Source organism: Monomorium pharaonis, chromosome 4, assembly GCF_013373865.1.
Source record: "Monomorium pharaonis isolate MP-MQ-018 chromosome 4, ASM1337386v2, whole genome shotgun sequence".
Lineage (NCBI taxonomy): Eukaryota > Metazoa > Arthropoda > Insecta > Hymenoptera > Formicidae > Monomorium > Monomorium pharaonis.
This window is the reverse complement of record NC_050470.1, coordinates 8824048-8838738: the sequence shown is the minus strand read 5'-3', so window position 1 is coordinate 8838738 and position 14691 is coordinate 8824048. Positions and strand designations below refer to the sequence as shown.

At 45.5% G+C, this 14691-nt stretch overlaps 1 protein-coding gene across 1 annotated transcript in view; it reads left to right on the top strand.

Annotated features, from left to right (window-relative positions):
• Positions 1–14285, top strand: part of LOC118645426 — a 76912-nt gene extending 62627 nt beyond the window's left edge. Inside the window, exon 2 of the mRNA XM_036286476.1 lies at positions 13306–14285. Coding sequence (XP_036142369.1) covers positions 13306–13626 — 321 coding nt within the window. The 3' untranslated portion in view covers positions 13627–14285. The remainder of the gene's footprint in view (positions 1–13305) is intronic.
• The last annotated feature ends 406 nt before the right edge of the window (positions 14286–14691 follow it).

Below are 14691 nucleotides of genomic sequence, written 5' to 3'. Positions count from 1 at the left end.
GGTCGTTAACTCGAGAAATTCGCAATTTATCGCAACAGTGACTGAGGGCGCTACATAATATCAAGATTAAAAGTTGTATATACAATTAATTGATGTAAGGCGGAGAAAAGACAGAGAGACAGAGAATTAACGATGTTATTTGTATTTATGCAGTACTTTTATTATTGCACGAGAGTACGTGAAAAATAGGCAGGAGAAATGTGAGTGCTCGTAAAGTTGTAATTGCATTCGATATCGAGACTTATGATTCATAATCCATAAATTAGGAATTCTCTAAGCTTCTGATAAAACTTTCAACAACAGATTCCTAAATACATATAGTACAATGGTGATACAACTATTTAATCTGCTTGCGTTTAATTTTTTTTTAATCACTTTGAGTTGAATCAAAGTAGTTGCGCGTTGCAAACGCACCCCCTCGCCCCGTCATTCCGCAATGGCAATAATCAAAGAAATTACATGAGCTAGATACAGATAGAGATAAAAATATATGAAGAAACACAGAGACAGAGAGAGAGAGAGAGAGAGAGAGAGTCGGAAAGGGTTGCCGATCGGAATCGGCGGACATAAAGGGGAACCTCAAAACCCTGGCGGCGAATGAAATGCACGTCTTGTGCTTTTTACGTGGAGCCCGGCCGACGACATCCTCGGCGGGGACCCCCAAAAACGAAAGAAGAAAAGAGACAGACGGAACGCGAGAGAGGACGCATGGAGGACCCCGGACAGCGGCGGCGTGGAAGGTGGGAGAAAGAGGGCGATACTTTCGAGGGCTGGAACACCCCGGAGATCCCAGATCGAGTTAAGATAATTGCTCGTTTGTTTAAACATTTGACCGACCGCCCGAGAACAGCCCGTAGCTTTTTTTGCTCCCTTTTCGCCGAGCTCCTTCGCGACTTACGCGCGCGCGTGTAGCACGTAAGTGTGGCACTCACACGCTCGCCCATCCGTTTCTCGCGTCTTTCGCCCTCCTCCACGGGTACGTTGTTCGTCGTGCCCGCAAATTCAGGCCCACGACGCTTATTAGGGGATCACAAAAGATGCATATCTTTTTCACTGACACTTTGATTCGCGCGAATAGAGAGATAATGAATATAATTCTTTCGTACATGTCGCGCGCCCGTGTATTTTGCAATGCCTTTTTTTTTAAGATCGTAGGAAAATACGGCAAATCTCTTGCGTACATTTGTAAAGGGATTTGTCCCTTGTAAAAGTGTAACTCTAGGCAGCATTAAATTGGCTAGTAATTATTGGTTATTTTGAGCATTAACACTAGAACAACCCTCATTAAATGCATATGTCTGTCATTTATTTCCGTTTTCATTTTTGACTTTTTTGCATGTTTGTTATCATTTAAAATTTTTTTATTATTTAAATAATTGGCCCGAAAATAAAAGGTCTAAGAAAAATCGTCTTAACAGTTTTTGTAATTTAATCTAGAAATCTGAAATCCGTTATTTTAATGGGTTTGTTTGTTTTAGTATTAAGTGTACTAACAACAGTGCTTTTAATACTTAAAACAAGTGTTAATTACTGGCCAATTTAATTCTACTCAGTATTACAATTCTATAAGGGATAAAATTTTTCAACGAGAGCCATCTCGCTGTTCAAAAGTTACAGGGATTCACAGGGTATTATACGATGTGATCCGAAAATTGTTCGGGTTGCGAATCTTTCGCTACGGAAAACGCGTTCGTATGTACGAATCCGTAATGAAACGGCTGAGAGTGACAGAAACGTTGATGGGAGGGTTGTTTTCGTGCGTCGGAATAAAGTCGGTTGGATGCTTCCGGCGAGCTTTGCGGGTGACACCGTACGTAGCGACTATTCGTGAACTCTCGACGTTGTTACACACCCTGCGTCTTATAATCGATAACAGCGGCTCGCGCGAAATTAAATATTATTCTTAAAAGTTTACTTAATTTATTTTTTTTAATTAACTGAAATAATTTCACTTAAAAAGTTACCATATCGTTTAAGGCTTGACCTTCTCTTTCTCAGGATGAAAAAGCGCGAAGTGATTTCATTTCGTATGATTTACTTTTCCACATGAATCTCAAGGGTCTAGGCATCTAATTGTCGCCGCCATTTCCCGAACGCGGGAGGGGAAACGTCGGATCGGCAAGCGAGATAGAAATCGAAGTCGCGGCAGCGACTCGGGCGGCCTTGTGTATCGCTATTTGTCTTTCAATTCTCCACGAGCGAGCGTCGAACGTCGATATTTTACCCGCGATACAATGACTTTCGGGTAAGCAGCTCTATCGACCGGCGACGGAGCCGATATTATGTGCGCCGCGGGGATGATATTTCAGGAAAAACCGTTGAAACCGTCACGCGATATATTTCAAGCGCGGTGTATTTATAAACGGAGTAGAAAAATGGATGAGGCCGCGGCGCTTTACGTTCCCAGAAATCCGTGCCGCGATTGGCAACCGTTATCTGTCGTTGACTTGATCGCCACTAGATGCCACTCTTCGCTCGTTAGCGCCGAAGTATAAAAAATCATCACGCGGTTGCAAAGGGGGTCAAGATCACCGAGTCGCGCGAGAGCGCCGGTCTCCCCATCAATCCTCGCGTTCTCTCCTACCCCCTCGCGCGACCTTTCTCGCGCGGAAAAATATCCGTCGTACAAAAAGCGTAGCGCGCCGCGAATTATTACTCCTTCCGCGACGTCTTCCCCGCCGTGAAAGCCGAGTGTCCTCCACGCTCTGATAAGTCCCCCTCTCGACTTACGAGTTGTAGTCGCCGTCGGATTCCTCCCTCGCTCCTCGTAACTGCGGCCTCGTTCGCGACATTAGGGGCAACTGGGAGCGAGGGGGCGGGGGTGATAGATGACGGGAAAGGCGCCTCGGAGGGACGCCTAGCATCTTCCATTCCGAGGATCGGAGAGTGCTACGGTCTGCTCCGACACACATAAACACGAGGGAGAATGCGACGTTCTACCCCTCAAAGGGAACGTCTTCATAGACACGCACACGCATCGATCCCCAGACGAGCAAAATAGTCAGTACGATCGAGAGAACGAGAGAGAGAGGGGAAAGAGGGGAAAAGGAATAGTGGAAAGACTAAAGTTCTGCCCGACCAATTGCTTAGCAAATATCGTGGATGGTCGTAAATCGGTAGAGCGCCGCGTAGGTCGACTTTCCCTCACAGCGCGATTACGTCGCTGTGCATTACGTGCTATGGACTACGTCTTTTTTTTTTTTTTTTTTTTTACATGCGTGCGCGGTATTAATTCTAGCCGTCCCAGGTGTATATACCAGGTATCTCCAATGGGTAGGTCCGAGAGACGAGACTCTCGATCGTGGCGAGCGATGCGCGCTTCGGGCCGAGCCCGAGTACCCGCCTAATTTTTCATCGCGCGCGCACGCACGCACGCACGCACGCACGCACGCACGCGGGACAGACGGGGAACGAACGACGGTACGGCGACGCATAGTTACACGCGCGGCCGGTAGTAATGCGGTTATGATGCGTGCATGTGTATTTTATGCGCCGGCCGCGCGTCACATGCGCGCGAACACACACGCCGGTAGGCGAGTCGCCGGGAATGAGAGAGAGAGAGAGAAAGCAAGGGGGGCGGGAAGGAAGAGGGGGAGGAAGAGGGACGATCTCTCACATAACTCGACGGCGATTCAATAACGGCCGTGTCGCCCACAGGACAATGCGCTCGCATCGGTTAGGTGCGCATGGTCTGCCTCTAATGGTCGGAGCTAGCTTGGACCTGGCCGTATAATGTATAGCGACGTAACTTCAGTACACGTTAGAGTACACTCGGCGCACATATTGTATCCACACGCTGTGTCGCCACACGCGCTTTGCTCGCGAGAAACAGAGAGAGAGAGAGAGAGAGAGAGAAAGAGACGCCTAGCGGACGCGTGTTGATCTACGTCGTATCGCTTACAAGCGCTTTTAAGGCTGTGTAGCAGCAGCTTTTCGATCATTCTCTCCGATCGCTCAAACGCTACGATCGGTAAAAAGTATTTCCCTCGCGACACTTTCAGGAAGAGCGAAAACTTCTTTTTTTTTTTTTACAGCGCGATGTCTCTGCCTCTTTAATTTCTCGGGGGATCTCGATTCCGAATAAATATTTGATTCAGTCATTCTATACTTCTTTGGAGTGTTGAATCTTTATCCGTCCATACATCCGCGCGGTAAAATCTACGCACTGCCGCTCGCGCGGTATAGCCGACAAAAAACTTTGCACAAGTTAAAATCTATAGGATGCTATTAAGCTCTCGGGGGAGGATGTTAACCCGCGCCCCTACACGCAGCGCGCGCGTAAAGGATCTATAATCGCGCGCGATCTATAGCCGCGCGATTGTAAAAAAAAAATATATATATATATAAAAGAGATAGGAAAGCGCGCAATTATACCTTGAGAATCTTGAATTTTAAACTTTCCAAATCTACGGATAGCTCGACGTTTCACGTGTACGCGGCGAACGAACGAGCTATAAAAAGCTTCTCCGTGCTGCCCTCGTGCACTCCGCGTTTTTCCGAGGGGAAACTTTTGCCGTTCACGAACCACACGGCGAGATTATTAGACAGCTATTTCGAACGCTTTGTAAACAAAATAGCGCGCCACACCGTATCGATTTGCGACGACGCCGCCGCCGCTGACGACGACGACGACGACGACGACGACGGCGAGCCTATCGCTCGCGGTTTTACGGCATGGGCGCGCTTTCCACCGCGCGCCCTCACTTTAAACGGCTATTACGTTCGACGTTAAAACAAATGTACGGGCGCACCGTAATCGATACTCAACGGCTACTTAAATCCGAACACGAAACCTCAGTCTCCCTCTCTACGGCTTTACCATGTAAATACGACTCCGCGGATTCGGGATAGCTTTTCACTCGAATGCTATCAAGCGCAGTCACGACAACCCGTATCACGAATGGCTCGCCGCAGACAGCCGAGCCATTTGCCCGCGAGTACCGTCTAGGGATGCTTACCCGGAGTATCGTTACTTTGTTTCGCACACAGGCAGTCTCGGAACCATAGTATTCAGGACGCCAACGGCTCGCGGATTCCTGAAGGACTCGCGCATGCACTTGAAAATTAATCTCGTCTCGTAAATTACATGGGAGGTAAATTAACGACGTGATTCGTCCTCTTTTTTTTTTCCCCCTACAGTTAATGTCGCGTTTAATATCAAGTACCGCGGTGTCGGTATCTGAAAGAAGAGAAGAGATATCGCTCTAGTCTGATATTATCGGAGTGTATGTGTGTACCTCGTTCGCATGCTCGCTGCCGATTCATTACTACCGCGTCTCTCACGACGCGGCTAATCGGCCGCGATCGCGAAACGTGTCCGCGCGGATTAACGGGGTGCACGGCCTGTCGTTGCGCTCGTTATTGTTTAATACGGCGAGAACGGGGAGTGGTATCTCATAAAGAGCTCGGGAGACAGCGAATGCTCGCGCGGAACGTACACACGGCACCGTAATGCGCCGGGGCGTTGCGTTACACAATGTGCCACGGCTACCTATACGTCGAAATCTCGATCCGCGATCCTCGCGAGCGGGACTCGGGGGCTCGCGGATGCAAATTCCTGCCCGATGAAAGTCGAGAGCAGTCGCGAACCGAGATACTTCAACTGTCGCTTCCAGGCTGCGCCCCCGACGGAGGCATTCGCAACGTGACACTCGTTAGCACCGGTCACCGTTGCAGTGTTTCGCCGATGGAAAATCAAAGATATTCGTCCGGCGGCGATAGACTCATAAATGGTGACGGTGATTCACGTTGCGGTAATTTAAACGGACGCGATAGGAGATATACTTGGGCGAGTAGTACATCGAGACAATAATGTGTGACATTTGCGACTACATTGCATAGTAAAGTAATTATAGTTAGGAATGTGTCATTTTTACAATGATTATTATCTGTAATATTAGCAATAATTATATTGCAGTTATATCACAAGTGACATGCATAGATTAATATTATGATTATGGAAACTTCAATATAGTTTCAACAAACTACAATTTATACTGTTGAACAACTATAGAAATATGGTTAGATCCAAAAATGTCTATAAATTATAGTAATATTATAGTTACTGCAACTATTTTTTTTTCGGTGTGATAAAATAAAATTATTAAACCTCACTGTATTACATAATTATTTGTTATATATATATATATATACATACATATATATTTTTTTCTTTAAACTTAATTAAAAACAATCATTACTTTTCTAAAATATTGTTATAAAAGTTATTTGTTCTTAGGCTTAAGGGAAAAAATATAAATTTTATATCTAAAAAGATCATTTTTGTGACATGTTAATAACGATACGAGCGTCACCGTACGATTAATCGGTTAAGACGGCTCGTAAACGGGCGCTATAAAAATTCCGTCTCGCTGCGATAGAGGCAGTTGATGTTTTTGTCTCGTCGTCCTCTATCATCCTCTCGTCCCTCATCCACCATCGGCGAACGCGGTTCCCGGAAGTCGTACTTCGAAATCGCTTCCACGGAAGATTCTTTCGATCTTAAGGACGAATTCCGCCGAGCGAATCGGAAATTATTCGAAACGACTGGCAGCACGGCACGTAGAAATCACTAAGTCGAGGCGATGCAATTTCACGAGCGTATAGATCGAGCATAGTCGAAGATTCGTTTTACAATGCGAAGTCTTCGAGTTTCAGGACTTCACTGAATAAATGTTCCTCCCGGACTCTGAGGAGCGGAACATGTCATGTTAATAAATGCAAGTCGAGTGCAAAAGGGAAATGTAGAGAATGACGTCACAAAAGTCACAGTCTACTTAGTGTATTTTATCTATATGCGGAGAATGGATAGGCAGTTTCATATGTACAAAGCGTACTACACTCTCTCCTCTCTCTCTTTCTCTCTTTCTCTTTCTACCATTTTAGTCCCTGTATTATATAAGACACAAGTTCTCCTCTTCAAATTGTTCACCTACCTGCGAAAAATGGATGATAGAATTCGGAGCATGGCTCGTTTAACGATCGAAATCATGTATGAAAATTTCATATTCGTGGCCACTCCAGCCGTTCACCTTCCGGGCGATCACCTTCGCTCAATATCCAGTGTCCAATAAGGCTTCGTACGTATACCAACACGTACGGAACACTCACACGGGGAAGAGCCTTCTCGAGATACACGTCGAAATCGTACGAGCCACCCCCGGGATGACCATCCTCCCCTGGGCGCAGCATTTTGGGGCGTCTTTTGGCTGCCGAGCTCTCTCTCTCTCTCTCTCTCTCTCTCTCTCTCTCTCTCTCTCTCTCTCTCTCTCTCTCTCTCTTACTCACGTGCGCGTTCACATACACATACACATACATGTATTCTTACGTATATAAGGCGAAACGGGGGTGGGGGTCTGCGAGATGGTGCGACGGTTAGGGGTTGCTGGTGTGTCCAGTCCACTCCAGTGGAGCCCAGGGCAGACCGTTCGATCAATAGAGGGTAGAGGCTACACGTTTCTAGGAGGTGGACACCCCGGCTCTCTGCCGCCCCTCGCATATGCCGTCGACGACGATCGCGCCGTGCCACTTTCCATGCGATACCGCCGCCTTTCGTCGCTCTCTTGCCTCGCAATTTCCTGCCGAGACGCAAATGTTTGTGAGAGGCATCGTTATCTGAAAATTTCGCGCTGCGTCTCTCGAGAAACGATAGCGTGCATATATATACATACACACACACACACACACACACACACACACATATATATATATATATATATATATATATATATATATATATATATATTAAAGAGGTATCTTTTTTCATCCTGGCAACATTGTTTGCAGTCTCTCGAAAACCAGGGCAAGACTCGTCATTGTTCCCGGACATTGTGACCAGTCCAGTGTGCCGTCGTTCCAGCGACGTAAATGACAACGGCCACGTGAAGAATTCGCGCTGGCGTATCGGTAGAGTCAAGGTCGTTGACCCGCGGCCAATCGAAAATTACGAGGCGCTCCTCTCGCTCGCGCGCGCGGCTCTCGTACTCGCCGGGTCTTGATCCAATTATCTCATGTCCCTTGTCGGGATCAGCGTGCTACGCCATTGGTCTGCGTGGTCCGGACCGCCGGGCCGTTTGTTTTGTAAGTCTAATCGCAGAACGGCTCTCCGGTGGTCCTCCTCGGCTCCATCTACCGCCGCAGCGGTCTCCCTTCGCGTCTCCCCCGTCCCTCCTCCCACTCGGACCCCGGGGCCCCTCGCGTCTCCCGCTTCTTCGTTCCCTGTGCGACGTCGGCCGGCGCGGCCGCCATTTTATTTTTAAAAAACGACCGCCAAGCGCACTTTCGTTCGTTCGTTCGTTCGTCCGTCCGTCCGTTCGTTCGTTCGTTCGTTCGTTCGTTCGTTCATTCTCGGTGCAACTGAGGGGTTCGATTCTCTTCTGCGCATAGTGGCGCCATGGCCAACGCTCCTAACCGTGCGCGAGGGAGAAAAAAAGAAATAGAGAAGGCAGAAGGAAAGAAAGACAGTGGGAAAGAGAAAGAAAAGGGAGAAGCCAAGAACCTCGTAGCTATGCTAGAGAGCCATGAGAACACACTGCGCTGCAACAAGCCCCGGGAAACCCTATTCACCCTCGCAACGACCGTCATCATCGTCGTGGAAGAGATCGGCGACTTGATGACTCGAGTCGGCGCTTCCGATTGCACGGAATTAGCGCGCGGTATCGGACGCCGGTGAATGCTCGGGGTAACCCCTCAGAGCGACCGCATCGCCTCGCATCCATACGTCCGTTCCATTCTGAAATCGATTATCTCTCTCTCCGGTTCTTATAACACATTGAACACATTAAACATTCTTCCATAATATTCCCAATGCTCTCCGCGCAATCGTGGGAACGATGTATCTCCTCTCATCGAGAGAGAGAAATGCGCGAGCGGTTGCTATAATAACGCGAAAGCTGTAGCCGTGGTAGCGCGAACGTAATCGTCCCGCTGAATTATTCCGGAGCTCCATTATTTTTAGGGAGTATACTCCGTGTTGGCCGTGAGGCAGAGAAAAAGCCCGCTAAGGTCGGGACAATTTGCTTTTTTTCTACACCCTCGAAGCGGTCGTGTATACGCTGCCTCTAATGACGTTGATTACCGCAGGATGATTAGATAATGGACGGATAAAGGTGAAATGATATTTCACTCGTGATCGTTAAATGTTTTATGTATTACTCCGAATTTATTCTGTTTTATGTTTTCTTTTCCCGTCGTAATGCCTTTCGATATTAAGCGAAATTGTTTCAGATTTACGATAATTTTATATAATTATTAATTTTGTCGTATTACGAATTAGTGAATGCGTCGCGCTTACTTCACCGTTGTCACAATTATCCCGATTGACCCTATTTCTCTTTCTCTCTCCCTCTGTCTCTTTCTCTCGTACACATAAGCAATGGTTCTAATAATTCCGAGAGAACAGTAACTCAGGAAAAGTACGAACTGTCGTGACTGCGTCTCATAAGAGATAGCAAGGAGATTCCACGGAGTGAAACTTCGCTCGTCCTGCACACCACCTTCACCGCGATGCTTCTCTCCTCGTGCCTTTTCTCGAAGTGTCTGACGAGGTCCCGACCTTTGACCTCAAGCATTGGCTTGCTCCCTCCTCGCGAGGAACGGCATTAAGATAAAGAACAAGAGATGAACGTATCAGGAAGGATATGCGATGGTAACGAGGCTGCGAAGAACTTAACAGAAATTCGCGAATCCCACGAAGAGTAGAAATCAATTAATTCTCCGTTAGTCCTCACGCGGAAGGAGCAACGAAACGAATGATGTTTTATATACTTGCGACCTCTCGAGTGCGACGTTCCGTCGCGGGAATTCCCAATCCCGGGTAATACGGGAGGAAACGGGAGAGCGGGGAAGAAAAGCGAATGCGCAAGAGAAACGCGAAAGAATATCAACCACGAACGGCCGTCTTTTCCACAGGGCTGAAGTTCCTTCTCGAGGGAGTTTCACAGGGCTGAGCCCTCCTATCCTGGCGCCAGGGCCAGGCGAGGGCCTGGTAAAAGGGATAAATAAAGCAGCGCGCGCGTGTTCGTGAGGGCGAGTGTGCGTGCGCAGCTGTGGTCAGCGAGTATTAGAGATTGACCGTAGGTGGCCTAGGGAGAGACAGAGAGAACGAGAGACAGAGAGAGAGAGAGAGAGAAAGAGAGAGAGAGGGGGGGCTACGAGAGCCATAATGATATTGGTTCTGGATCCGTAATCACTGTTATACGGGAATTAATAATCTCTGCGGTTTTAGTTTCGCGGACAAAGTCACGTGACCACGACCAAACTCATTTCCTCAAAGATGATTGAGACATCCGCGAACTCTGCGAGAATGAGCCTACGACGTATACGTTAACGATGTTTTTTATGAGATGTGCACGATATGTAACTATATATGAGAAATATCCTTTAACTCTTTCTGAAAATTTCTCATCAGTAATTTGTAACCAAAAAAAGCGACGGTCACATCAGTGATATTCAAATTTCTTAAAGCTTCTTAAATATTTTCCATTAGCTCATGTCCATCTTACATTTTGCAACATCGTGATGATGCAGATAATTTCAGAGAATCTAATTTCTTTAACATCCCCCCTTTTTTAAATATAAGATTGTCCAAATACAACGTCGCTTTTGTGTTTCACGCTTTGTTCATCGCTCAGGACAACTCAAAATCGAAGAGCAAGAAAGAATTCCGGGCATCGGGCGAGGAAAGGGCGCTTACTAGAATTCGTAGACCGGCATGAGAACCTGCAGAATGCTTTCACATAAAGACGCAACCCCATAAGACTTCATCTCCCTTTATACAGAACGTTCTCGCCCCCGAAGGAGCGCTCGCGACGCGTACTCGTGCGCTCACGTGTGCGCGTATAGGTGTATGCGGCCGCGTATGGGTTACCCCGGGATCGATGTTTCCTCCTTCATCCCCCTGGTATCGGGATGTAGTTCGTGCGTAAAAACCAACCCCAAAGATCTTGTCCCCTCGCTCCCCAATCCATCTCCGCGTTTTGTCCGCGTTTGCTTTTTTTCCCTTGGATTCCGTCGCGCGAGAATTCAGCGTCCGCGAGATTCGACGGAGAATTCTTGAATATTTTTTATTCCCCCTCCCCCCTCCTATAACCTCCGCAGTTTCCGCGAACTTGCGCCTGACGTTGCGCTTCTTCAAGTTTTTTTTTTTGCAAGCGGAAGTAGAGAGAAATAGTGACCTAATTCTTTTTTCTCGAACGTGCCGGTATACTTAGAGTGCAAATTTTCTAATGGAAAACTATCTCAATCTGTAGCGTAATTTCGAACAGTGAACAATAATAATTTTTTCTTAACAACCATCAATCTTTGTCGGAAGATCCGAAAAGCGGCTGTCCACTGAGAAAAAAATGTGTGATATTTGCGACTATAATTGCATACTAAAATAATTAAATCAGGAATATCATTTTTATAGTAATTATTATAATATTGGTAATAATAACCATTTATTTATAGTAATGCTTATAGTGATTGTTTTGTAGTACAATTTGCTATATTAAAATTTTCATTTTGGTTACAGCAATTATATCATAAATTGCATAGATTAATATTATAGTGATATTAGTGATTGCTGCAACAATTTTTTTCTCCTGACGTTCGCCTTCGGTTAAAGCCTCGTCCACTTTAATTTATATTTTCGATTTTATATCATTGCATTTTCTTGTGCGAATGAAAAGCCAAGTGCGACATAGAATTAGATTGCGCGTTTACTTTTATCCTCCCGACCTGACGTCTTGAATGTGGCATTATTCGATGCCGAGATCTCATTGGGCCAAGAACTCGGATGGGCGGACGCTCGTCGTCGTTTTGCCGGCCACGAATTCCGCGGAAAACCCTCGGGCGATACCTCAACAAAAGTTTCACAGTCGAGAAGCCAGCGACAATAGGAAGAGCAGAACACGGGAACGATTTAGCGCTGAATGCGGATGTGACTAATTTTCTGGGTTGTCCACACAACCTACCGTTTAAATCTTCCCCCATCGGTGTCCAGAAAACGTTAGTCGACGCTCCAACCAGCTCGGTCGCCGTTGCCAAATTAACGGAACTTCTCGTTCTCGTTTATCAAACAGAGTGTATAGTAATTTGTGCAAAGTAATCCAATCGTATGTCTAAGGAAACAAAAAAAGGAGGAGGGGGGGGGGAGAAAAAGGGAAACACAAATCTCAACGTCAAATTGGTCACAGGTCATGTAATTTACACGAATGACGGTAATTCAGGGAGAATATCAGCGTAGAGAGATTAAATCGCGAAGTGGTGTACCTCGAATGCGCTTTGCTTTAACATCTGCTGGTTAAATATCAGTGTCAGAGAAACGGCACTCGCCGAATGTTGGATGCGGGCACGAACATCCGTGGCGCTGCACGCCAATTAATACGGATCTGGTCTAAGGTTAATGAAATTCCCGGTGCCGATTTCCCGTGCTCTTTCCGACATTCTGAATTGCCTGTTCCGTGCTCCTTCCTGCTCTGAGAGTATGCGCGCGGTATAATGATACGGAGGTACACGTCAACGGAGTAAAGCTGAATTAATGACAGACGTCGAAGAAGAGCCGTGGAAACACAGGCTACGGGTTGCACAATGGCCGAGGTGCAGGTTATAATACGAATGGCAGTTATGTATCGCGGTAGGAGTGCCCGGGATAATAAGGGGTTGTTGCCAGTAGCGGTGTTGCATGTGCGGAAAAGGGGGAGAGATTCTACGCGACACTACGCACACAGCCCAGATACGTATTTGCTGCGTGAACGTACTTTCGAAATTTTAAATTACACCGTCGAGATTAATGCCGTGCTTAACAGCCTGAACCACGGGCGGACTTTATATTCTATAATAAAATATGTGTCTTACGTTTATCAATAGAAAAATTAAATCTTTAGGTGCCGTAGCAGGAAAATCAACAAATTTGTATTTATTTTGTCAGTTTTATCTTTGTACACTGATTTTATATACACTAAAAAGATTGCCCGATTCAAATAAATAAGTTATTAATACGATTCAAATAATTTATTTACACCAAACAAGTGAATTTTACTTGTATGTAGCAAATATTATTGGTTTAATATAAAATGGCTATTTGTGATAGTTTTGGTAACATAGTCATTTAAATTAAGCAATTTTTTTCTCTGAGTGTATTTTTTAAAAAGAGAGATAGAATATTATGTATTAAAAAAAAATAAAACATATATTAAAAATCTATAAAAAATGCCAAGTATTGAAAAATTTTAAAAATTGATCGAATTGATTAGTTTAGAGTGTCAAAATTTGACGTCGTATGCGCGAAAGTAATTAACCCAGGAAAATTAAAATATGTTCCAGATTAATCCGACGAAAGCGACGTTGCGGGGGTTTGAAAGTAATCCCGAAGGCGCGTCTGTTTACATTCGGCGAGCGTACTACCCGTTTGCAGCGGGTAACAAGGGAAATTCTCGGACGGACGTCGGAAAAGTATGTACGTACGTGCATATATGCATATACTCGAAACGCGCTCGAAACAGAAGATCACGTGTGTACACGTACACACATGGTCAACTGCTTCGCCGCACCGACGTCACGCATTTATTACCCGAAAGTAACGAAAGCAGAGAAATGAAAATTCCAACAATTCGCATCGCTATACCGAACATTGACGGCAATTAACGACAATTTTATCGCGCGAATTCACGGGCTGTTCCGAGCGTCGAAAACGGATCGCGAATAATTATTTGAATGCGATTGAAATTTCGCGTTTTCCGCGGTGGCGGTCGCGAGGAAATGTCGACTGACATCGATTGTACGTCAGAAATTTGATGCAATCCGCGGCGGCCGGCTCCCATCCGAACATACCGCGCGTGCCGTGTAATTTATAATTTCCATGAAATATTCACGCGTCGCTCGCGAATGCCGGCAAAACCGCGGTACTCGCGGAACTTCGCGAATCTCGCGACTCTGCGAACAACACGGCCGAAAAAAATCGCTCGCTCGCTCGCTCGCTCGTGCGCGTTGTATCGCGTCGGAGTTTTCGGCATTAATTAAATGCGAGCGCGTAACAGAAATCTCACCTTTCGGCTCACAATGCGCGGCTCGGCTTGAATACATTCGTTGCTATCAGTAAAATGATAGGCGAATTTTTCGCGGGTTCTATTGTTTGACTAAGCATGCTATTCGATGAAACGCTCTTCACGAATGTCTTGCGGAAATTTGAAAAAAATTACGATAGATATACGTATATCGGAAATTCTCTTTACATTCATCTACAGTGAATACGCGAATAAGTCGATGAAGAAACAGTTAATAATAAAATAACGATAAACTCCAAATTTTGCCAAATGCTGTCACGATGATTGTCTCTATCGCAGTAAATATACGTGAATAACATTTTTCATGTCATGCAATCAATATCTTTGTGAGAGTTACATGCGGGAAAATCGTGGAAAGGAGATAGTAAACTTGAATTCTAAAAAAGTGGAGATTCTAAAATAATAACCTCTACACTGAGCAAAAAATGTGTGATATTTGCCGCTATACGCCGAGAGAAAAAAATAGTTGCCGCAACGTAATATCACTATATATAGTTATTTTTTAACTCAGTTATATTTTATTCAATAATATAAATTGTAATTTGTTTGAACTACATATTAAAGTTTTCATAATCATAATATTGATTACAACTTATAATACGGTTGCCACAACCAAAATGGAAATTTTAATATAATAAGTTGTACC